Genomic DNA, 25,936 nt, shown 5'->3' on the forward strand with positions numbered 1-25,936 from the left:
AGTAATTTTTTGGCTTTCAGGACTTGAAGGGGGAAGAGTACAGCAAATCCTGGCCCTGCAAGGATCTGTAAGGAGATACAGACAGCTAAGGAGACAAACATAAGCGCTGGCATTTATTTTTTGGCACCATGTGCTATAATAACCTAAAGCATCTTAATTGCAGTCATCTTTTAAGTTTACCCCTGTGGATCATTTGGTATGTCTGGAATGCTGCTTGCTTTACTGTGCAAAGAACCTCAACAAAACGAGTCTTTTCCACGGATCGTACATTTTTATTTTATTTGGCAAAGCTATGTGAAATCATGGTATAACGAAGAAAGGGTCGAGGCTGGAACTTTGTGCAGAGATGGAAGAGCTCTGTGAGAGGGACGGAAGATTCGACAGTCAAAAACATCCACTGCTCAAAACGCTAAAATTATAGATGGAAGGTCAGGCGAGTGGGAGTTACTTTTCAAAAGCAGCTCCTGTTCTTAGCAGGTGTTATCTTATTGTGCCAAATGCGCGGTATAACATATTCTCAAGTCTTATGCTTTCAGTTTTATGGAACTGTGCCTGTTATCTCCTTTATGGTAGATGACTTTAGTTTTAGTCACGTGAAGCATAACATAGGCTGTGCTCTCCAAGCACGCAAATAGCCATTTCGCTGGCAGTGCCATGGCACAAACGGTATTAGCCCAGTACCTCTACAGGTGCACAGCTGAAAAGAAATTTAGATCTCTTAAGCTCTCACTCAATTGGTGGTGTTGCCTGTTAGGAAATGAATGTCTGCAGCCTTGCAGCTCGGGTCGCTGCACCGCCTCGCTGAGGGAGCTCCAGGGGCCGAACAAGCCAGGAGCAGCTCTTTCAGAACTCCTTTCACCTCAGCGGAGCTGTAGAGAGCACTTAAGGCTATTATATATCCCCAGAAAGGGTCTCTGAAACCAAAGTTTTAAATCCTCTGAAATTTTTTCTCTCGTCTCCTCCAGCTCTGGAGCCCTACGCTCCCACTTCGTTGCACGACAAGGGCAGGCTCGTCATGAGGTGTACGCTTCCAGGAGGGCGACGAAGCGCAGCCGCTCTGCTCCCGCTCGGCACAGACGCCGCCAAGCGCCACCCGAGGCCGCCGGAGCCGCTAACGGAGGCGCTTCGAACCGCCGCTGCGGCGGGAAGGTGCCGGCGGGGGCGGGCAGCGCCTCAGCCTCTGGCCCGCTACTCCCGCGGGCACAGCCACCCCCGCCGCCGGCGGACAAAATGGCTGCCGCAGAGCTGCGCCGCGGGCGACCGCTCGCCCAGCGGCCTCGGAAGCCCCGCCCCGCCCCGCCCCGCCCCGCGGGCCGCTCGCTGGGGCCGGCCGCGGCGCGCCGCACCTGCCGCCCCCGCCCCGCCCCGCCCCGCCGGGCGCGGCCTCACCCCACTCCAGCTGCCTTCGAGGCGTGAGGGGAGCCGGGCGGCGGCGCGCCCCATTGGGCCAGCGCCTGACCAACCAGCGGGGCAGACGGCTCGCCCAGCTAGGCGTGGATTGGCTCTCGGCTGCCGGAGTGGGCGGGCCGCGCTGAGTGCCGCCGGGGCAGCCACATCTGCCGGGCTGCGCTTTTCAAACGGCGGCGGCGGCGGGGTGCGCGCGCGAGGGCGGCGGTTAGGGAGCGGCGGCAGCGGCGGCGCGTGCGGGGCTCGCCGGGGCCTCGTCTGAGAGGGGTGAGTGCCCGGGCGCGGCGCGGCGCGGCGCCGGCTGCCCTCGCGGCCGGTTCCCGCGCGCTCAGGCGGCGGCCGCGGTTGCCGGGGCGCGGGGGAGGCCGCGGCCCGGGCAGCGCGGAGCGCGGTGGCGGGTCGCGCCCCGCTGCCCTCCGCCGTCGGCCTCCGCGGCAGCGGCGCCTCCCCGCAGCCCCCAGCGCTGCCTTGGCTTTAAATTCTTTTTCGACTCGATTAAACGAAGTGATTTCTCTCCCCCCACCGCCACCCCCGGCAAAAGCTGGGCAGTTTTCTTTTGCTGATTTCTGCAAGAGCCGTACTTCTGACGCCTTCTGCTCCAAGTGCAACGTGTAACACCGGCGTTGCCTTCAACTTTGAAAACAGTTAACCTGTTTGAATTTGGACATTTCCTTTTTAGCTAGTAGGATTTGGAAAATGCTGACTGTTGTTCTCCTGAATAGCTTGTGTCGCCTGTTTGCGGGTTTGTGACCGGGCACGGTTCTGTTTTTCCGTGTCCTTGGTGTTCCCAACCTAACGAGAGGAGATAGCAGGCAAAGTTAATCTAGAAGACGAAAGTGCTAACAAACCGTAACTCTAAGAATGACGATATAAAGTGAGAGCTTACATGGTGAATTTAATAAAAACAGCTCTTAACAAGTCAAGTAATTTTTCTGTAACATAAAGGCATCTCTCTGTGAAGTGCTGCGGTAATGAGGTAACTTTAACTGTTCGAACTGTATCAGGAGAATCCAACTTAAAGCGTCAAAACACCTGCAACGCTCTCTTGAATGAGGCGTTATCGTGATCGAGGATAAAGGAAGACACTTTTGCAAAAAACACAAACAAAAACAACCTTCTAAAGTTGTTTCAAAGGCTTACGCATTACTGTCTTGTGACCCCTTGATAATTTTTTAAAAAGATATTTCATGCTTGTCAAATGCTTATTAGAAGATATTGTTTGAAAAGTATATAGATTTTTTTATCCTGCTAAGACATGAATCTTTATTTAAATCCAAGCTAGGTCCAATATGAGTACACCCATTTCAAAAACTGATATTATGTTCAGTGTTTGACTGGTGTTGGATGGTATTTGAGTCATAACTAGTTCAAGTGCTCCCCCAGAAGTTTTGACAGTATGCTGCTGCTGTTTGAATATTGAAGGAGTGTTCTTATAAGGTTGTTAACTGTATCTGGACTGTAAATTGCTGTGCAATTTTTTTCACTAGTACGGGTAATCCTGCTCTTTAACTTATAACAAACCATCACTTAAGATTGCTCCTATCCTTAAATAGCATTGTTCTGTCCTGCTTTTGTGTCACGCCTGAAGAGATGCTTCAGATTTAGCCAGGCCTATATACGTGAATGCCATAAAACAATATGTTTAGTTTATAATGAGCTTATTTTTTGGCAACCATTAGAAATAATGTGGGTGGGAATATCTTCATAATGTGCGCTTCTGCTGGTTTATTCATGTAACTTAATCCGGGTGTTACTGGTTCATCAGTTGGTTCTAAGTGAGCTGAACTTGCAAAAAGGATACTGTTCATTCATGCTGGTTTCTGACAAATTTGTCTTGCATTACAGAAATACTTAGGTGAGCTACAAGTAAGTTTAATTAAAAATGAAGCTTTCTACTTCAAAAAAATATTTTTTTTTTCTGTGCTTAGCTATGCCTGCTTTGTTGCAGTCAGCAAGAGGAAGGAATCTTGTTTCAGTCAGGCAAGAGCAATTAAAAGCATAGAGTAAACTTCAGGGTATTGCCTGAACTTCTCCACGTTCTGTACAATAGCTAAAGCTTGTTTTCGTGAAACTTTAAAAAAAAAAAAAAAAAAACTATAATACTTAAAATAGTTATTAGCCTTTTTACTAGAACTGAAGCTGATCTCTAATATTTTATGGATATGCTTCAGGAAGAAAAATTCTTATCTCAAGTGTTAAGATGATTTAACAAAAAATAGTTGTTTGAAATGATTTCCCTAACATCACTTGATTCTGTTGGTTAGTATTCCTTTACAGTTTTATATGTAAGGTGATTAAATATGTTGTTTTGATAACTTTTAAGCAAACTTAAGGCTATTCTATTTTGATAGACTTAAGTCCTAATAATTTGCATACCTTTCCTGCTCGGTAGCTGTGAGATTTCCAAAACTCTTGTATATATTGCTTTAACAGGTGCCTGGTAGAAGAGAGAGACCTGTTCCGAACAATGTCCAGGAGAAAGCCGGAGAGTAAAAGCCTTTCAGGCTTGTTAGCTACATCTCTGCAAACACAAATCAAGACAGACAGTTTTCACAATTTCTACATGCTTGAATCTAAAGAGCTAGGACGGTAAGACTGTTTATTTTATTTTATTTTAGTAAGAGGGATTTCTGCTGCAGGTGAATCCTCTGTGCAGCAACAGACTTTCTTTCTGGAAAACTCTTAGGGCAGTAGGTGGGAAAGTAAGTTTGCTTCTTCCCCCTGCTTTCTTTGCAGTATCCAACAGGTTCTCTAGGAATGGGGAAAAAGATACAGTGAGACATAAGATGTCGGCCTTTTCCATGATACTGTTACAGACATCTGAGTTGCTGTTTGTTTAAAAATCTTCGGGTTACTTTGTACCTTGAAAACATTTGAGGAATTAGGTATAAAGCCATGCAGACGTAATAGCAGCAATTCCCTGGTCTTATTTTCAAGGTTCTTAAGGTCTTCAGCCATGGAAGTGACACAGGTCAGTTCTGCAGTTGGTGTGTCTTGCTGTGCTACAGAGCGATCCGTTGCACCCAGAACTTTTTCTGTCAGCTGAGATGCTCTTCTGCATGTGACTTTGTATTATTTGAACTCTTCAGCATTTCCTGTTCTCTTGATTATTCTAGCATGCTTGCTTTATGTGGTACTCTTTAATTTAAAAAAAAAAAAGTGTTCCTTACAGCCCATAACTTCCCTCTCTCTTCTTACCCACTTTGTCAGCACTGGTTCTGGAATCCAAGCTCTACAGAAGCAGTTTACCCACCGTCCTCTAGAACTCCAGCATTCTGAAAACTCTGTATTTTCAGATTATATATATCTGAGAGATGATGTCTGAAGCAAACATATGTATAGATTTTGCAGGGATTCCAAAATGCTGTCCTTAATATACTTTCTATACTTGCAAAAATTGACTTAACAAAGTTAATGCCAGAATGTAAAGAAACTAGCTTTTCCAAACGTTTTGTTAGACTTTCCTTGACCTAAGTGTCCGCGTCTGTGGGTTTTTTTTTTTTAATATTTTTTGAAAATACTTATACCTCTTCCGACATGGTGTAAAATCTACCTTTATATGTAGACCTTTTCTAAAACGTGTAGATTACTTTTGTTTTCATTTGTTGTTTTCTTCTTCCTTTTCAGTTTATTTAGTAAATGGTTCTTTTGTTCCTCTTCTGGGCTCAAGCTTCCTGAACCCCGGTTCTTCCTCCGCACCATTTTATCTTGTAGGTCCTTTTGGTATTTAAGACAGTGACTCATAAGTGAGGCAGGTCTTGTTTGGTGGGTTAAAGTAGTTCTGTCCCCATCATGTGAATGGTTTGTCTTCTTCCAGAGTAGTTGAATTTCTGTGGTTTACAACTTCGGATGTGAAAATAGCTTGAAATCGTTTTTACCTTATAAAATGGGGCTGTAAACTGCAGTGGTTCAGCAGCTGCTTTGCAGGCAACAAGGAGTGGGAACCACTGTGCTTGCTTCAGTGCAAGGCTTGAGATTTGACTCTTTTTTTCCTGTTTCTGGGGAATGCTTCAAAACAATTTGCCGAGGACAACTTGGCCAGACTTGTTTCTTCAAGCTACAGCTCTCCTGTTACACTGAAGTGCTGCTTCATATGTAAGAACTGTCAGATTTTAGTGATGCTTTTTATTGCTGGTTTGGGAGATAGCTATTAGCTGTCAGGACTGTATTACCTAAGTCAGCACATCTTGAGACAGTCAGTAATATGACAACTTCGTAACTTCAACCAGAATTTTAAACTAGTTTACAGACGCATAGATCCCATAAATTCTTATACAAGCACAAATACAATTTTGCTGGTGTGTGCGTATGTTAGCTTGTCTGCAGGTGCTTTTGTAAGTGTAGTCTTTTTTTTTTTTTCCTAGATCCTCATTTTAAAAAATGTAACTCAGTATCTTCATCTTTTACTAGCTTTTCTTTAAAAGCCTATTTATCTGCATGCTGAGCAAATGCTGCTATAGGGATTTGAATTAGTTTTATATACACCTATATATCCTACCTTTAAATGAGTTTATTCCGTTTGCTGGGGCATGGTAGCATGGCCATGTGAAGGCAGGAGTAAAAGAGGGATGGAAAAAGATGCATAGTGAAAATTGTTTGAGGTGAAAGACGTGGAGTCAATGTTGAAACACTAAAGTCTGTACAGATTGAAGCAGAGAGAGCAAAGGCAGAAGCTAGACAAAGGAACTATAGCATCCGTTCACATGGCGAAGGTTAACAGTGGATAGAAAATAAAATTATGTTGAAGAGGGAGGGAGTTCTATGCCGAAGTTTCTATTTGCATGGCAAATGCAGTATGTTTATGAAATGCATTTTTGTATGACAGTGGTGCATACTAATAGTATTTGCCAGAGTCTAGCTGTTTGTTTTTTAAGATGCTTATCTTTTTGTTGACTCCTTCGAAGATGTGTATTGATTTGTAGTCTCATTCTAAATATTAATAATCAACACGCTACAAATACAGTATAAATAGAGAAAATTTCATACATTATCAGTCCTTTCTGGAGATATCTCTGACCCTTCACAGCTGTTGTATCTGCAGCTATTGTATGGAAGATGTTCAAAAACTCTCAGGGAAGATCTTGCTGTTCTCATGAAACTTGAACAGTTCCCTTTTTTTTAGTTTTGGAGAAACTTTGTGGTTGACAGGATGATGTGAAATGTAAAAATAGAATATAAACTGTGTGCGACTATCTTCAAACTTAAGTGTATTGCAAAATTCAGCTTAGTAATTTCAAATACTCTGCGATAGCAATTGCTTTAACAATTAGGAAAATGCTCAGCCATTTCAGACTTGCAGATAGTTTCTAAATTAAGTGTGCATATATCAGTTTTTAAATGATCTTTCAGCTCTTAAATTGATTGCTTTTGATTGCTTTTTTTTGTGTTTTGTACTCCTACCTTTCTGAACTTAATGCATAAAAAAGAACAAAAAAACCCCAAAATCCATAGCTAACTGATACTGAAAAATGATGCTAGAGAGGCTGTTCTGTTTAATTTATTTCTAAAGTGATAGAAGTAAAAAAAAAAAAAAATCAACTCTTCATATTTTATAATTTACTCAGACTTGTACAAACTGTATTTAACAGCTATGACTCTTCACAAATGGAAGTCTGATTTATGATGAGAGACACTTGCACCTTTTCTTGGTAAAACACCGAAATCTAGATTTTTTTTTGTTTTTGAAAGATGCCTCAAACATGCCTTTCACTTTAGATAAGTTTCTGTTAACGTTGTCTTTTGTATGAGAGGAAGGGCAGGGCTTGCAGGAAGCTAATATTTCCTACAAAAGAAGTTAATATAGTTGAAAAAGCAGGTCAGGTAGCTAGTACTCGGCCCTTCATTGGGTTTGTCCTTTGTGTGCTGTGGTGACAAAAACACACGTGGAAAGGCATTGTTTCTTCAAAGATGTAAGTGTAGGTCTTGTTCTTTGTACATAGTTTTATAACTGTTTCTGAAGTTTACATAATTTGTTTTAGCTGTTCAGTTTTTTGAAGAGAATGCTTCTTGTGTGATTTGAAAACATAAGTATGCAACTAGGCATTTCTGGGAATGCCTAACTTGTGATTATAAAACTTTGTTTTTTCAGGAGTTTATAACTTGGCCTAAAAACAGCATTTTTCCCCTAATTTTTTTTTAAAGGTCAGCTTGGTGTTCTAACTGCAGTATGTGGTTTTCTTTTTAGAAACATTTTGTTGCCAAAATACATTTTTGTTTCCATACTTAAACGGTTGGCTAGGAAATTAAACAGCAGACTTTGCCTAACTGTCATTGAGAAAGGCAATATGAAGTAGCGTGTTGTTGTTGTTGTTTTTTAAATAAAACATAGAGAACTGAATTTTTAGCAGTACCACTTGGTTTGTGGAGGGCACTTCTTTTTATATCTCTAAAATTTTCTGTATAGAGCTCTTCCCCCCCCCCCCCCCCGCCCCGAAGGTGTACAAATAGACTTCATATTCTGTGTTCATTTTCTACTCTTAACAGATGTTTGCTGTATCCTGTAAGTGCTATAATTTGGTTGAGTTTGATTTTTCTTTTGTAATATGATATTACCAGACTGAACAAAAAGCCCGAAAAGCCTGGTCAGGCCTCATAGCTGACCCTGCTTTGAGCAGGATGTTTGGCTAGAGCTCTCCAGAGATCGCTTCCAACCCGAATTATCCTGTGATTTTTGTGAGCCTTCAGTGAGAATGCCCATATAGGTAGATACTCTGATATAATGTCTAGTTACTCTATGTATGTAAAAGGAATTGTACTCTGTCACACTGAAGTTCTAGCTAGCTTAGTGCCCCATTTCTAACAGTGGCCAAAACGGAATATCCAGGGAACGGTGTAAGAACAGGCTGAACGTGACATTCCCCTGACAATTTTCCTAGTTTCCAGTTACTTGCCGTGCCTTTTTACTTCAAATGGAAATTTATTTATTTTTTATATCTTAGGTTTTAATGTTTTCCCTTTTACTTTGCAGAGGAAGATGTGCTGTGGTTAGAAAATGTATAGCTAAATCCACAGGCCAAGAATATGCAGCTAAATTTTTAAAGAAAAGAAGACGAGGGCAAGACTGCAAAGCAGAGATTCTTCATGAAATTGCTGTACTTGAATTAATGAAATCTAATCCGCGCATAGTCAATCTCCATGAAGTCTATGAAACAGCAAATGAAATAATCTTAGTGTTGGAATAGTAAGTATGCTTTCATCAGATGTTCCCCGTTTTTTAGTTAGAAATCTGTCAATATATTCATTTTTAGCATAAGTACCCTGTACAACAGTACCCTGTGTGTATTGTGCTGGCGTTTCCTTATGATATATTTTAGTAAACTCTTGGGGCCTTTTTCTGTTTGATTTATTTCCATGTGAATTTAAGTGCTGAATCCTTTGCTGTTAGTTTCAAATGTTTGTAGTGAATCTTGCACGTGTATTTTGTTACATCCATAGCTAGAGAGTTATGTCAAACAATATGGAGTAGAGTCTTAAAACAAAATAGACCAAAACTTGTCCCAGTTTTGTACTCAAAGTTTGAAGAGTACTCCTTCATTCTGTTATATGAATGTGTGTGTTAAAACAACAGAAAACTGGGAAATATAGGGTGCAGCTGTGCTTTACATCCTTAGGACGTACATGCCAGAACAGTGACATTAAGCATCGCATTTCATACAGGAAAAGTAAGCAAATAGATCTGGTTGAAGTGAAACTCCAATATTCTCACTCTTACTTTTTCCTGTTGCATGCCTTTTTTTTTTTTTTTTTTTTTTTTTTCATACATTCTTATGTCTGCTGGTATCTTTGCATGTGTGGTTTACATTCTTCAAAATCAAATTTTTAGCAAGATCATTGTGACAAATTTAAAGGTAAGACAGAATTAGAAAGACCGAACACGAAAGGAATTGACTACTAAATGTTGCTGGTAATATATGTACAAGCCTGAGACCGTACATGATGAAGTGGATGGACTGATAGAGATTTTTTTTTTGACAAACCTTTGATACCAACAGCTAAAAAATAAAAAGAGGAAATAGAGGAAATTTTTTTTTTTTTCTCCTCACTGAGTAACTCATAGTTGCACAGACAATTGGTTTCACCCTTGATGTAAACTTAAATTTTTTTTGTTTGTGCATTTAAATACTGTTTAACTCAGGGGTAATTTTGATTAAAACTTGTGTGTTTAACTCGAACAGATTATTTCTTCTGCTAGTTGAGTTTTGTAAGAAGCTCTGTGGTGAATTTTTAAGCAGGTTAACCTAATACAAAAGCTGAATGCAAATAAGAGGATGCAATTTTTTTTTTCTTAAAAGAATTTCTCACGTCAAGCTGTCCAGAGAGAACATCCTTGGCTCCCATAGAAGGTTTATAGCACTTTACATATTAAATAATTCAAAAAAAAAAAAAAAGTAGCCACTGATTTTGAGTACACAAATTGGCCCTGCCTTTTCAGAGGAGCTGCACACATGCACACTCTGTCAGCTTCAGTCACTGCTTGACACTTTTTGGTCATCTAACACTTGCAATTCTTTTGCAGATTCTGAGCTTTTAAGTTAGTATTCTACCTGTTCTAAAACTGTTTGGCTTTTCAAAATGCTTCCTCCAAAATTCCCCCCCCACTTTTTTTTTTTTTTTTTAGATGCCCTTGTCGCTGTTCATCAGCTTTGAAAACAAGTCTCTTTATTTGGGGATCTATTTTGAATTATCCATCATGTTTGTTGTATATGTAAATATTTGTTTGGAATGTAAGGAACAAAAATGTGAATTGTGAAATGAATTCAACAAGGTTTCTTCTGAATAAGATTTAGGCTTTGTGTCTAAACAATTAGATATTAATGGTAGTCTATACCCATTATGATAGATTAATTTGAATTTACCAAGTAATGTCCCTATGTGTTAAAAACAAAACAAAAAAGGCAATGCTTCTTGTATGGAACTACGCTATGCTTCTTGTATGTTATTCCTAACGCATTATTTGTTCTTCTGGAAAGATTAATGTAATAATCTAGAAGTAAAGGCAAATTCCAGGTGACAAGTTTTGAACCTCTTATTAAGAGTAAGTGGAAGTTCACGTAAGAGCTATACTGATTTTTGTACTTCCGTTTCAACTCAGCTAACTTTGCCTTGTTTATTGCAGCTCTCTAATGACACAACTTCCTGGTAAAATGATGTTAATCTTAATGGTCTACTTTGTAGCAATGTTCAGAAGTCTTGTAGTAAACTTTCCTAATGTTGGGATGAGTGGAGGGCTGATTACACTTCTGAATTATTTACTTGTGTAGCAGAAGATGCAGGGCTTTTTAGTGTTTCTCGTCATTATCTTAAGCAGTACTGTCAAAGAATTGTAAGAAATGATTCTCTCTCACTCTTAAATGTATAAGTGTTTCCCATTTCACCATATTTTTCCTGCTATATAGATGGTCCTCACTACTGTTGGAATCTATCAGCGGGGTTCTTTGGAAGATGTAATAGTAAGAATTAGAGTTTGTTTAAGCTCACATCCTCTAAATAAAGCAGAGGAATAGATGCCAATTCTTAATAATCTTTGCAGAGAGAATTACTGAAGACTTGAAGGTTGTTACTTTTCTAATCTGTGGTTCAAAGGTAACTGGAGAAATCTGTTATCCAGAGAAAGAAATCTGGCAGCTGTACTAATTCATTTTACAGCTGTGCCTGGAAGCTGTAGTAATTAATTTTCACATCCATCTAATTTTGTTTATTGCAGGACTATGAAAGGCCATACAGACTCAGGTCAATGGTCCATCTAACCCACGGTGATTTCTAGGAATGGCTGTAGGAGAGGCTGTTTTCCTTAGGAAGAGCTGAGGAACAAATGAGCCTGTCCACTTTCTGCTGTCCGTTCTCCTTGTGCTCTCCCAGCAACCGAAAGTATATTGTATTAAGGATAGTAGAGGATACATCTCTGCCTGTTCCTTTTAATATCCATTTATGGACCTGTAGTCTGTGAATCTGTTTAGTCCTTTTTTTAACCTGCAGGTACTGACTCTATACCTTCTGGGGTAACAAATTCCAGATGTTCTTTGCCTGCTGTGTGAAGAAATACTTTATCTGTTTTAAACTCATCTACTAGTTTAATCAGGTGCCTCCTAGTTTTCCTGTTATGGGATTTGGTGAATAACAGTTCTTTGTTCATTTCTGAACCAGCCTTAGTAGTTTTTTAAGCCTCGTTCTTGCACTCTCCTACAGCATTCTCCTCTTTAAATGGAAAAGTCAGACTCTTCTGTTTCTTCTTGTAAAGCAACTGTTCTGTTTTCTTATTTGTCCTTTGCGTTTTCACTAATCTTATTATAACCTTCCTGAAGGTACAGGGACCAGAACTGAGTGCAGTAGTCAAAGCACTCTAAGGTTTTACATAGAGCATCATTTTATGGCTTTGTTTTCTTCTCAGCAGCCTTCTGATGATGCCCAATGTTTGTTGGCTTTCTTTGGCTGCTGCTGTGCATCAGTCCAGTTATTTCAAGAGAATTGTCAACAATTGTTCTGAGATATTTCCTGAGTTGTGACTGCCAGTTCTGACTTTAATGTTCTGTAAGCTTGTATTAGATTATTTTTCTCATGATATCTTGCATTTATCTATGCTACAGCTCATCTGGTACTCTCACCCACTTCCTCATTTGGTGGCTCCCTGCTGAACTCTCTCCAGTTTGCTAATGTCTTGAATTGGGGAGTCAAAAGCTGGGTGTGATATTCTAGATGTGGTCTAATAAGTGCTGAGTTGAGTCACTTGCTTTAATCTACTGCCTGCGCTCCTGTTATTACAGCCCAGTGTGCTGTTGGCCTCTTCTGCTGCATTCAGCTTGCTCTCTGCCAGGATTCCCAAGTCCTTTTCAGCAGAGCTGTTCAGCTTTTTATCCATCCAGTTGTCCATCCATTCAGCCTATAAGGTCCTAACATAGATATAATACTACTGTGGTAGAACATCATTAGAAGCCTTGCTGAGGTTGAAGTAAATGATCTCCACTGCTCTCCCTTCATCCACGTTTTGTCACAGAAAGCAATCTGATCAGGCATTATTGATGTCTTGCAGAGCTCCAGCAGGTTAGTGACTATGTTTGTCCATGCTGTCCATTATCTTAACTTTTTAAAATAGATTTTATCATTTTACTAAGGATGGCATGCAGGCTTACTGATCTGTAGTTCTGAGGAACTCCTTTATGCTAAAGAGAGAGAAATTTCAGGCAGTTAAAGCAGGCTGAGTAATGATTTCAAGCCCAGCATGAAAGGAAACATTTTGTACTGCCACAGTGTCAATAATAACCAAGAAACCACATGCAACACAATGACGCAAGATTATTTTCCTGTTTCCTTTATGCTCTACTAACGGTAGGGTTTTCTATAGGGAGAAGAGCTTTATTCTGAGGGAGCCATTTTGAGTGGCTTTGTGAAAACCTGAAGCTTGTCATTCGCATCTTTGTTATTAGTCTGGAAATGGCAGATTTCAAAGTGACAAAATTGAGGCCTCATGTTTCTGAATATTCTGTATCTGCTGGAGTTCTGGAAGATACTGCTCATAGTCTGACTAACCTGTGTATTACAACATCATCAGAGTGCTAGATTTTCTTCCTGGTACCTCTCTGACAGAAGTATGTGATTGCTAGCCTTGCATCAGAATGGCAGGACCTATAATAGTAATTGTGCAGTTTCTTCCCACCTAGAAATACTCTTGAGCAACTCTAGCTATTCGTTGCATTGTTGTTTTGTGCCTTTGAAATAAATTTGTATCAAAAAAGCCAACCACAGGAATACTGTTGGGCCTTCTTCCCTCAAATTGTTTATGGAACTGGCCTAACTGAAGGTTTGGACATGTTCCAGAAATTTTAGGTTCCTTTTCAAGAGATAGGCTTCTTCTATTTGAGAATGATGATAGTACTCGTCTTCCTGAAGGCTTGTTCAGGCCCAGTTGCAAGAAGGCAAGGGTGAGGTTTCCAGAGCATTGTGAGGAATTCAACCAAAAAATTCTTTCACTGTCTCAACCCCTATTGCCTGCTTATGAGGGGGAAAAAAAACATGATTAGATTCCACCCACCCACTCCCCCCCCGCCCCCCTTTCCTAAGTGCTTGCATGTTATGTCTTGGCATGCGTGTTTAAAAAATAACTTTCTTAGCAGCTGCTAGGATGAATATTCAGTAAATAAGTATTGATAAATATATATGTATGCACGCATATAGTATCTATTTATATAGATTTTTATATATGTACAGTTTTTCTCACTTAAGCTTGATGTTTCAAGTTTAATACACCAGTGTTCTTGAATGTGTTTCAGTGCTGCTGGAGGAGAAATCTTTAACTTATGCATCCCAGACCTGGATGACAGAATTGGTGAAAGTGATATTATAAAACTTATAAGACAAATACTGGAAGGACTTTGCTGCTTGCATGAAAACAATATTGTGCATCTTGATTTAAAGGTGAGGCAACATCGGACTTCTTTCCTTTAGTACTTTACCTTCAATTTAATATTGTGAGCATCAAAATCATTTGTAAAACATAAAGATGAGCAGAAGAGGCAATATATTAGAGATTAAATAAAAACTTAGAATACAGAAGACGGAGTACAGATCATGTCTCTGTTCTGTCTAGCAACTGCAGGTTTCTGTGGTCAAAAAAGTATGAGATAAGCACTGCAAGTATGAGCTTGTCTTTAAACTCAATTTTTAAATAAAATTTAGCAACAAGTATTGCATAGTATAAACTGGCATGTCATTTGGTGTATTGTTTTTTGTGCAGCTTGTAGTTTATGAATTAGAGAATTAAATCTCTTCTCTTCTAGCCTCAAAACATCTTGCTGAGCAGCGTCAATCCTCTTGGTGATGTAAAGATTGTGGATTTTGGTATGTCTCGGAAGATTGAGAATTCTAGTGAACTGCGGCAAATCATGGGAACAACAGAATATTTAGGTATGGAAGAGTTCCTTTAAAATTTCTGATGTGCAGTTTCCTGGAAACAGAACAGTTCATACATTGTGCTTATGAACTTATGAGCCATTACTGGAGAAAGAAGAAGAGGACAAAACCTAACTTTGTTTCGGGCTGTTCTCTTTCTTTAGAGAAGTTAACAAATGTTTGCACAAACCTCCCAAACTACATCAAGAAGGGCACCTCTAATTCGATGCTTTCGTTCTTGCTGTGATGCGTTCTTTACAACTGAGTAGCTTTATGGGTTAAATTAATAAGAATTTGTTACTCGCTAAAATTTTGCGATTAGCACCCAAATACAGCATTAGCATGCATACGAAAAACCATGTTATTTGAATTAGGTTTGGAGTTCAGTATGATGCTTATTGAGATCAAAATATTCTTGAGAAAGATTTATGTCATTATGACTTGATCTTCTCTGTGAAGCAGGTTTCCTTAAAGATCTGTCTGTCTGTGTTGTTTTCTTTTTGTTTTATTTTTTAAGAGCACTTGAACCTGTGGTGCATAGCATGCTATCCAGTGTCTGCTTAAAGCAGCTGATCTTAAAAATGGCCTAGTCACCTGACTTTACAGAGTTACTGTGCTGAAGGCTTTGTGTATTCTTCTTAAAGCTATATACTGGAAACCCACTGAGAAAATCTTAATCTGTGCATATATCTGAATTTAAAATATTTTGGGACTTAGAGTCGATTTCGTGCCATGTAATACCATTTCAGTCTGAACCAATTAAGCATCAATGTGTCTGATCAAACTGAAGTAACGTCTTTCAGCCTGTGGCTTGAAATAGTAAACTTGATTGCTCAAACGGCATGCTTAGTCTTATAACTGGTTGGCAAAAAAAACTTTGCCAAAAAAATCAGATTATGTTTCAAAGGATGCTTGAATACATAGCACCTATTACAGTCTTTTTTTCTTCTCTCCTCTCTTTCTCTAGCTCCAGAAATCTTAAACTACGATCCTATTACCACAGCTACAGATATGTGGTAGGTGGTATACTTTCATTAATTTTGACGAGATAGGCATGACTAATGAGCAGTCTAGGGGCTAGATGCAGTTTTTGATACAATTTTATCCAGCTTCCAAAAATACTTTTCTCTTGGTGGGCCAAACAAAAGAGGGGAGGAGAAAGACAGCGCTCAGTATATATTACTGGTGCTGGCAGGAATTACTGCATATGGATGTGTATTGTTCCCTGCCTAGTAGGGAATGCAAGTGGCTTCTGAGCATACACAGCACTGACGTTTGTTCTAAGGGAATAATAATAATAATTGGATAAGATGCTTTGGGTATTAGTTACTCCTGGATAACATTGGTGAACATACTTCAGGTATTGGAATAATTGGATAACATACTTCAGGTATTAGCTACTCTTGGACACGCGCCCCCCCCCCCCAGCCCCCCATATTTGTATGTTTACATTATCTTATTATGTAAATGTTAAGAATGCAACTTTCCACTTCTTGTTTTTAGCGCATTATCAGTTTCTGCCGAATGACTCTTAACAAAAATGAAACAAGTATCTTAGGCTACTTAAAGCTATACTTTCTGATTGTGGATTCATATATTAACATAATGAGCCACGTTAGTGTAAAGGCTAACTTGGGGATGGACTTTCCAAAAAAGAAAAAAAGCATGCAGTGTGTTCTTGCTGTGCGAGGAATACAAAACTTAGTTTTAAAAGTTGCTGTGATCTAATTACTCCTTGGAAATTCTTAACCCATAAGAGTTGTTAAATCTGTTCATGAACTTTTTAAAAACATCTTATTATTTGTCTGCTATCATGGGAAGAGATAAAAGCAAACAAACAATTGGCTGTATGCTCAGAATACGCGCACACAGCAGCTACATGTTTCTGCACTGTGATCGCTACTAAGGTTTGCTTTTCTATGCATTAAGAAACCATCTCAGATTTGTAATAAATCACACGATGTGGTATTTGTTTTCATGTTCTTTATGAATAAAGATCTCAGCAAGAGGATACTGTGGCACAAATCAGATTCTAATTCAACCAGCAGGTTGACTAAATCTCAGCCTTCAATACTTCATCCAGAATTGTCGTGAAATATCCAAGATAAGTGTTTTTTATTTACATGGAGATTAGAAAGTCTTTTTTGCAATTCTGACTTCCAGAATTGCCATCCCTCCAAGGATCGGCTATGTCAAACTTGTATATTTGCTTCTCCTAACAGTCTCAGTGGGAGGAAAAGGGTGTCCGTGAGAGTAAGCAATTTTCAGAAATCCCTTCATTGTGAGATACGGATAGATTTCCACCTGTGTGTACACGCACACAGCCATATCGCATAAAAGTGAGAGATCACATGCTGTTTCTAATTCTCCGAGTATGGCATACATCAAAAAGTTCTGATTTGCAGCACAACAAATGGGGGACGCAGGACTTTGTTTAGGTACCCTATGTAGGATTACTTGTTGTGTTCTTATCTCAGGAACATAGGTGTAATTTCATACATGCTCTTGACACAAGAATCTCCATTTGTGGGAGCTGATAATCAAGAAACTTTCCTTAATATATCTCAAGTTAACGTGGATTATTCAGAAGAAATATTTTCATCCATTTCACAGCCTGCCAGAGACTTCATTCAAAAGCTTCTCATCAAAAATCCAGAGTAAGTAACAAATTCTTCAGGGCAAGAATCCTATGCGTCATGTTTATGGAGCACCTAGAAAAAATGAATGTTAATATGGAAGCTTAGTATCACTGATAATGATCAGTTACACATTTCAAAATGCATTGATATGATCAGCTGGGTATTATCAGCTGGATATTTTAAAATGCAAGCTTCTGCTTTTCCATAATGTAAGAAAAAGATCTTGAATTCACTCTCTGGCTGTTACTGTTTTCAGGCTGGTGCTCTGAGTTTGCTCGCTCTCAGTATTTTGACTTTCTTTATACCTCCATTCAGAAGACAGGTTATTAACAAATCTTAAGAAATACATTCTAGAAAGATGAGATTCTTGTCTTACACCTTAACCTTTTATTATTCCATGTGTAGAGACAAAATACAGTATTTTTGATACAGTGCTTTGATGTTTCATGCCTTATACTTAATGCAGCTTTCTATTTTAATACAGTTTATATGTAAAACTTGACAGTTTTGTGATTGAACATTCTTCAGGAATAAACAGCGTTTTGCTATGTTCAATCTTGTTAAAAGCATTCTCAATCAAAAACACAAACTTCTTCGTACTCCTAACTTACATTTCCATAACTTCACATTCCTTGTGAGTTCAGAGGCCTTTCAGAGCAGCTGGACTGTGAGGTGATAGCTGTTGAGAGTGGGAGAATTGTACACAAAGTCTGTGTATGCCCTTGCTATATAGTGTCAAATATGGAATTTTTAACTGTCACACAAGCAAACACAGGAAAAAATTTTTAAAGAGCAATTGGAGAATGACTCTCAATCCTTGTAATAGTACCTGAGTTCTGTAAAGTCAGCTGGTCATAGTCTACTAGGCATGGTCAAGTACTATCAGTGCTAGTGCTGCGTGTTGTCACTTGTGGCTATTCAGTAATCGCTATCTTCTCCAGAGAGGCTCCACAAAGCAGGAGTGAGTTTGAGGAGGAGGCTCTTTGATAGGAGAGGTTGACTGTGGCAGCTGACATCTGTGAAGTGCCTACTTTGAGGAAATGGAGACTCCATGTTACCTCATGTCTAACCAGGACAAGATCAAGGATGAAAAGTCCTTTCTATTTTATAATCTCACATGGAGGGTTTGTCAGCAGCTGAAAGAGCTCAGTGGAACCATAGTATCATGAGGGAAGCAATGATGTAGAGCGCGCTTCAGTAAACGTTAGTGTGGACCCTGTGGTATGTTTGACGTTCTGCTACAGCTACTACTACTACTTGCTGTCTTGCCTCTGGGCATCCCAGAGTCTTCGTTATAGGCTCAGCAACTGCTTTTCCTTTTCCACTTCTTGATGACTGTACCCTCTTGAATGTTAGAGGAAAAGTCTGTCTGAGATTATCTCCATAAAGTTAGAGGTCTCTGACCAAAACGTATGCGTTCCTGCATAGTTGAGAGCAGGTAGTGGGCTCCATTGCATTTCCAGTGAGTTTTGTGGAACGTGCCAATGCAAAACATGATGAAGACTATAGTAGCACTGCACTAGGTTATCCAAAGGAACTATCTGATACTTCCAAACAGACTTGAGAGTTAACTTAACTTTGGAAGAGTTGACACCACTCTACGGTGATTCCAACAGTAAGCTGAAAACAAATTCCCCTCGTTTGGTCCTCCCTGAAAACTGAATGACTGAATATTCATTAGATTAGATTCCTTGCTTAAAATAGTCTAGGTAAAATGCAGGATTTCAAAAGCATAAGCGTGTGCATATATATAACGATAAAAACATTCTAAAGAACTATGAATGCTGCCTAAGAAGCATCTGTTCCTTGTTCTGATTAAAAGTTTACCAGTTTTGACACTTAGCAATAGGGAAAATGGTCAACTAAAATCTAGATGCGCGTTGCCAACCTTGAACCCTGAACTACAGTAAGTTCTAATGTACCTTTTAGTAGCTTTGGTGGTGGGTGGAAAAGCAGCAATGTTAACTGTGTAATGTTGTTCCCTCTGTAATGCCAACTGTGGTTAAGGTTTATTCTCAGCATATTTCAGAGCTACTTTAATTATATTTTTAGTGTTTCTGCAATTAACTTAAGCAACTTACCTCTTGATATTTTTTTTTCTTTCAAAGGGAAAGACCCACAGCAGAGGCCTGCCTCTCTCATTTGTGGTTGCAGCAAGGGGAATTCATACTCTTGTGTGGCCCTGAAGAAACTTGCTGCTCTTCTCTGATGCCAGGATACGCAACAAAATGCTCAGAAGAGCGGAATATAAAATCCAGTTGTAATGGTACCTGTAGCAAAAAGGAAGACAAAGAAAACATTCCAGAGGACAGCAGTACAGTCTCCAAACGTTTCCGGTTTGATGATTCATTGCAGCATCCACAAGACTTTATGACAGACTTTGTTTGTTAATGTGTTTTTATAGACTTTTTTGAAATGAATTTAGCATAATCTATTCCAGTGGTGAATACGTTATGGCTTGCCAATGCATGCAGCATTGATGTACTGGAAATGCACTTTTGGTCCTTTTATGCTGGGTGCTGCTTTTTCTATCCATTGCTGGCAATGGATTTAACTCCTGAGGAATTGGAGTTATAGCACCAATAAAATGATTTTTTTTGAAGAAGAAGAAGAAGAAGCTATAATTAAATATATTTGCACTTTTCAAGTTTTAGTCCAAATATGATGCCAGAGTGAACAAATAAAAACCTGAAAATGAGTTTAATTAAACTCATGCTTTGCCAAGCAGTGGTTGAATAACATACACTTTTATGATTAAACCTTGACAATAAACTGATCTAAGCAAGGAAACTGAATTGAGCTCTCTTACTGGGCTTATTTGTAACCGTTCTCAATGAAAGTCAATGAAAGTTAAAACTGGTGTGCTTTGGGAATATGATACATCTGTTGGGACCATTTGGACAACTGCTTGCTTTCTAGGATCATTAATAGTTAAGGAAATGTTTCTGCCTTATTGGTCTGGTCTGCTTAAGGATTATAATGCATATTGTGCGTGTTTTTCCTGTGTTGGATCTCTGCAGTGCTTGAATAGAATACGGGTAGATTGAATAGACTATAGGTAGATTGTCATTCCTAGTGCTTGTGGTTCTTTGCTTCTTATGAGTAAGTTATATTAAAAGAGGATGAGGGTCCCATGCTGATGGGTATATTTGACACACCTGATGGTTTCCTTTCATACAATCTCTAAAATAGTGTTGTCTACCTATAATGATCTATTCCTCATTTTGAGAAAGAAAAAGCTGCAGAGATTAAACTAATAGAGTATGATGATTTTTGCCAGTGAAGCTGCAATTAAGAGATTTTTATTATGCCCTTTTAATGCAGATGCTCAGTTCATCTTTTCTGTTAGTCATCGTTAACCACCATACCTAGCTTTTATACCTAGCTCTGAGAAATGGACTACAGCGTGTTAGTAGTTAAACTATCCAGAAACTGTTTTAAGCCCTTAAACTTGCCTTGTTTTCTAAGTTTGTCATTTTCTAAGGCATGTCCCTTCTGCTGCTTGTTTCTAGGATCTGTGAAATAATGCATGCATCAGATTTTGGCTTGGAGGAAAAGTCAATCGTGTCTTAGCAGCCTGAAACTAATAGTTTACCCTTGAAATACTGACAAGATATAATCCTGATCATAACAACACTGAGTTTAAAAGCCTTTCTGTGTAGGCAGTGTATTAAAACTCTTGGAAACGTTCTGAAAGTAAAGGGCACTTAAAAACACTTTTGCAATTTTCCATTCCTCATTGCATAGACTTATCATCTTTTGGTTTGGATTTAGCTTGTTTTGTATAATAGTATAATAAAATATCACAGTCCTGACTGATACATTTTTTTCAAGTGAGCCTGTGGACCTGTCAGTAGTTAGGCAAATTGAGGTTTTGGAACATCATGTGAGAAGTAAGTAAACATAATAATCAGTAAAAGGTTGTATTTTATCCTTTTTTTTTTTCCATAAAAGGAATAGACAATTTTTTTTACAGATAAGTTTCAGAGTAAGGTTTTGACATAATGGATGGGGGAATTCAGGACTGGTGTCTTTATTGTGGGTGATAGTCATCTTGCCAAGTGAAAAGTCACTTGCAGTAAAGCCTGTGAGCCTGATTTTTTTTTTTTTTTGTTTGCTTGTCAGAAGTAAGTTTCCCAATACTTAAACTCATGTCAAATGAAATCACAAATAAATTCAGCATGGATGAAGTTCAGATGCCTATGTATAGATGAACCGTCCTGACTCTTCTCTGCACATTAATTCTTATGTAACATTTTTTCTGTGAGGCTGATAATAGAAATTATAAAATGGCTTTACTGGAGGCAGTTGTTGGATTGTGTTCAGCTACTTTATACCATTAATTCTCAAAGTTCTTGACTTTGCCCAGTTGGTCTTATTATAAAAAATGTTTTCCCTACCAGCGTGGAGTCTAATTTAAACCAAGCAAATTAAAAATACAAACTATTTTATAAATACACACTCACAATTTAAAATTCACTTAAGATGAAGGAAGAAAATATCAAAAAAAAAAAAAATAAAGGTGGAACAAATGGTTTACAAAATTAATTGCGTTTTAAATTTCTCCAAAAAATATTACTAAACTGAGATTACAACTGGGAAGCTTGTGTCTTTGTATACTAGTGTTCTGTTTTTAACATCTGAAAAATAAAGCTGAAAGCGTATGCCAGCACTTTATCTTAAATATTCCTTAAAGTTTTTATCATGGTAACCGATGTTTACATTTCTTATTACTTTTGGATCTAACTTATCTTTAAATTTGAATAAATGAAATTTTGTCCTTTCCAAGGATAAGGATTAAAGACTTTATTTGTGCTTTATGTAAATTCAAAATATACCTTGAATCTGATTTTGTTTGGATCATTGTTTATTTAAAAAAAACTGTGCATGCATAACGTCAACTGAATGTAAATATATACATTATAGACAATGCTAGCCCATCTTGCTTCCTGTATATTACTGGGGATTACTAAGTGTAAATGGGTGATGAGTAACATCTTAAGATTACTGAAGTTGTGTTTCTATGCAGTTCTTGACCTTTTTATATAAAATAATAAAGTTTTCTTTTTTTTTTTTTTCCCAATGTTTCTGGGTGTTTTTTTGGTTTTTGTTTGTTTTAATCTTGTGCTTACCAACTAGCTTCCTGGGACTTTTATGTATCTGTATTATACTCTCAAAAAGTATATGATCCTATATATGCAGTGGTTTAATTATGTCTTGCAGTATTTATTGAGGTGATATTTTTGTTAAATTCTAATGGCTTTTGCATAATGACCATGTAAGGAAACTGGAATAAGTACTACACAAATAGTAGGCTCTTAGGGCACTAATACTACATTTGTTTTGTTTTCAAGTAGATGACCGAATTAAAAATTTTATTTAGAAAAGGAATTATCCTCAAAAGAGGTGGTAACTCATTCTTTTGACCTGGACGCTACATATCCTACAAAGGTATGTTTCACTAATGACATGAAAACTTTCTCATTGCTAGAAATGCATGAATGAGCTTTCATAGCAATAAAAAAAATAGTGTATCCATGTATTTGCTTCACTGTTGCTTGCAGCATTACATCCAGAAATGATCTGTGTATTTACATTTCATGTATTAGCATTCTTATCATTTTGTGATAAGAAAACAAATCTAGACATCTAGAAAACAAATTATATTCTGTATAACACCAGTAGCAATTTGAGACAGCTTAAAATTGCGATCTTTTCTAAGGTTTTTCTAAGAAACTGCTCTAACTGCTCTGACTGTTTTAATGGGACAGTTGTACTTCTGCTAAGTAAGATAAGTTATGCTTGGAACTGCATATTGCAAAATCAGGGCAAGATAAAAATATGCAATTAATAAATGTTTGACCTCAAAAAACAACCATCCAGTGCCTTAAGAACTTGCCAGCTGTCAGACTGGGAAGTACTGCTAGGCGAACTCAGCATTTAAAAAAAATGAACAAGATACAGCATGAGTCAGCTGATAAGAAGTTTATCAAATTAATGGTGATGTGACACAGCGGAATTTCCAGGCCACCTACCAGTGTAGAAGAGTATAAGGAAATTCCTGATTCAAACATACATACAGGAGTTACAGCATAAAAAGAATTTTTTTTTAATCTGGTCCATCTTTGCATCATTAGCCCTGAAGTAACCCTTGGATAAAAGGTGTATTCAAATAATCAATTCTTTTCCAACAAAATAGGAAGAGCAGGGATGATTTATGACCCAGTAACATCCTTAACAAAACTGTTGCCTTACAGTGAAGTGAAGACTCCACCTTTGAGGAAAAGTGTGAACAGAAACTTTCTGGGTCAAACGCATTTGCAGCCAGAGCCAGTAAGGCAGCATACCTACAACTGACCACAAAATATTCTTATTTATCTTAGCCTAGATTGTAAATAATGAAATAAATGTTTTGGGTTTTTTTTTTCTAATAGGCATAGATGTTCCAGCTGACACAAACCCACATCATCTTGTTTTTTTTTAGTCTCGTTGCAATGACTGTAGGATTCTGTGGTACATCTATGCTGTAGCTCTTTATTTCAGATTCTCAAAGCCATCATTTCTTGATGGTCAGTAGTTTCTTTGTGATATGAGCAAAAGACTAGTCTGACTAAACATATGCTTCTTAGTGTTCCTCGCTCAGCATGTTCCTGAGAAGGATTTTACAAACAGCATGTATATATTTCTCACCCCCCTTTTAGGGGAAGGAAATACTATTATAGTCCTGTCTTCAATTTGATTTTCCTGCATTAATTATTCCATATTCAAGAGCCTGCAGGATGTGCCTAACAAGACTTGACTTAATTAAGATCATAAAAGCAAAAGAAAATTCTTTCTGAAAAAGTTGCGGGGGGAGTTTTCTACTATTACAGAATTGCATAGAAAATAAAATTACAAACATTATTTAGATTCATGGTTCTGCTTTATTAGTTTAGGTATGGTCTAACTATGGTGCACAAGGAATAGTTACCTATTTTTGTTCTTTAAAAAAATTCTTGAGCTGAAACAATTTTTTTTCCTCTGAAATTTTACCTAAGTGTAACATCTCACCATTCATGGTGAGTCAAAGTATTAAATGTATTATCTTTTTGAAATAATTAGATGCAGTAATTGCATTTTAATTGCTATCCAAAGTTCAAGTCCTGCTTAAGAGCACATGAGAGCTTAAGTATCAACTTTTGATTTAAATCGCTTAAACTTGAATGCCAGCGACTAAAACTTTTCCTTTACAAAAATCATTGTTAGTGACGCTGTTCTTTTGCTCTGCAGGTCTGGTTCTAGTAAGATGTGTACAGGCAGCCAGAGATACGATCAGCTGAGTAAATGAATGTTCTGCCTACTGGTGGCATAAAATTCATAAGGTAAAAAATGTGTGGGAGATGATATACCTAAAATAAAGCTTGAAGAAATACTTTTTGCTATGTTAGCTTGCATTCAACTAGACTTCATCTGAAGAACTTAATTTCTCCTCTTTCCCTTCAGGGAATTCTATCTTGGCGTTCTCACTCCCACATTTATAAAAATAAAAAAAGGGTGAATGGTGTTTTAAAAAGAATGCCAATGAATAATCTGGCCATGTAAAAGCTCTGTGGAAAATACATTTGAACATAGTATGGAAGTCACTTTTAAAAAGAAATGAATTAGAAATAAATATTGAGAACAACACTTCCTAAATGGTTGCACTTGTATTTTGACTTTTCCCCCCACCGTTAGAAGTCTCTCTGAAAAAGTTCTGCTTGCTTCATTGAAGGTCTTTTCACTGTGAGATCAATTACTTGTATTATATACAGCTATGGTGAGTCCATGCAGGGAAAATGTGAGAAAACTTAAGAAATATATTTATATATGTATAGAGAAATAGCCAAAAGAGATTTTAGACCAAGTGGAGTACAGGAAAAGGAAACATAATGGGAGTAAATTCCAGTATGTAATCTTAGAGTTCATTTGTGATTAGTGAAATTGCCTGAGTGATTTAGGAATACAACTTGGAAGGACAAGTCATAGACGTTTAAGAAGATACAAGTACACTGTGTTAAAGCATACTGTTCCATACTCATGCTAGCTAATGGTCTTCAGACTGTTATATGAAACCTCTGGGGAAGGAGAAACCCTTCCCAAAATTATTTTTAAAGCAAGATTCAAATCTGGAAATTTTGAACTTTTGTATATATGGGAGTTAGTACCTTTGTTACTGTATTTTCAAACATTATTCATTTGCTCTAGTCAAAACACAGCATGCCAGTAATTACTTTGGTTAAAAATTGAAGGGTTTTTTTTTTTTCCACATTAAAGACAAAACATCTGGACAGTGAAGTATTTCACTGTGCACAGTATTTTGGCTTAAGTTTTGTTAATTCTAAAGAATAAGCCGTATTACTGTACCGTTCAATACTTTTGCCTCTGTTCGTTGGGGGAAGGAAAGTATTCTTGATTACTGGCACTTCAGAATTTTACTGAGGTACCAAGGTGAAATAAAAACTGTATGTCATTGAATCTTTAAGATAATGAAAACTTACTCAGTTCTAAAAATGTTACTTTTTTTATCCCTATGTTTAATTTTACTGCTTCACTGATCCCATTTTGTTATCTAATTTCCTCTAATCTTTACTAATCTTATTTGATAATATATGAACTATATGATACTGAATGCCTATGTTCTGTAGACTCTGTCTGGTAAGAATAGACTTTTTTTTTTTTTTTTTTTTAAAAAGTGCTCTGTTTTTGTAGTAAAGTTTTAACGAACAGATGCTTTGGAGTATTCATTTTATTATTCTGTGTACTCCCTTCTTTTCATTCTTTCACTGGTTTATCCTTTTGATCTCATTTTTACTGGTGAAAAGGAGATTTAGACTTGGGCTGTTAGATATGACTGATGGGATTTCGTATGAAAGTGAGATTTGATCCAAATACATACAATAGAGAGAGCTCTACGCCATTTTTTTTCCACTGTATCCTCCTGTGGCCTTGGACAAACCAATTGAAATCAACTGTTTTTATGTTCCTGTAAA

The 25,936-nt window shown here is 37.9% G+C and overlaps 1 protein-coding gene across 1 annotated transcript; it reads left to right on the forward strand.

Annotated features, from left to right (window-relative positions):
- The first annotated feature begins 1,528 nt into the window (after positions 1-1,528).
- STK17B (serine/threonine kinase 17b) lies at positions 1,529-21,863 on the forward strand. Its single transcript, XM_068948271.1, has 8 exons — positions 1,529-1,674; positions 3,841-3,996; positions 8,375-8,587; positions 13,671-13,815; positions 14,178-14,304; positions 15,257-15,305; positions 16,767-16,946; positions 19,037-21,863. The coding sequence occupies exons 2-8, from the start codon at positions 3,875-3,877 to the stop codon at positions 19,317-19,319; spliced, it is 1,119 nt and encodes a 372-aa protein (XP_068804372.1). The 5' UTR covers positions 1,529-1,674; positions 3,841-3,874; the 3' UTR covers positions 19,320-21,863.
- Positions 21,864-25,936: the final 4,073 nt, after the last annotated feature.

The sequence above is a fragment of the Struthio camelus genome, chromosome 6 (genome assembly GCF_040807025.1).
Source record: "Struthio camelus isolate bStrCam1 chromosome 6, bStrCam1.hap1, whole genome shotgun sequence".
NCBI lineage: Eukaryota > Metazoa > Chordata > Aves > Struthioniformes > Struthionidae > Struthio > Struthio camelus.

Coding starts and splice junctions, on each gene's coding strand:
- STK17B (XM_068948271.1), top strand. CDS start 3,875: ATGTCCAGGAGAAAGCCGGAGAGTAAAAGCCTTTCAGGCTTGTTAGCT. Junction 14,305..15,256: donor GGGAACAACAGAATATTTAG/GTATGGAAGAGT, acceptor CTCTTTCTCTAG/CTCCAGAAATCTTAAACTAC. Junction 16,947..19,036: donor CTTCTCATCAAAAATCCAGA/GTAAGTAACAAA, acceptor TTTCTTTCAAAG/GGAAAGACCCACAGCAGAGG.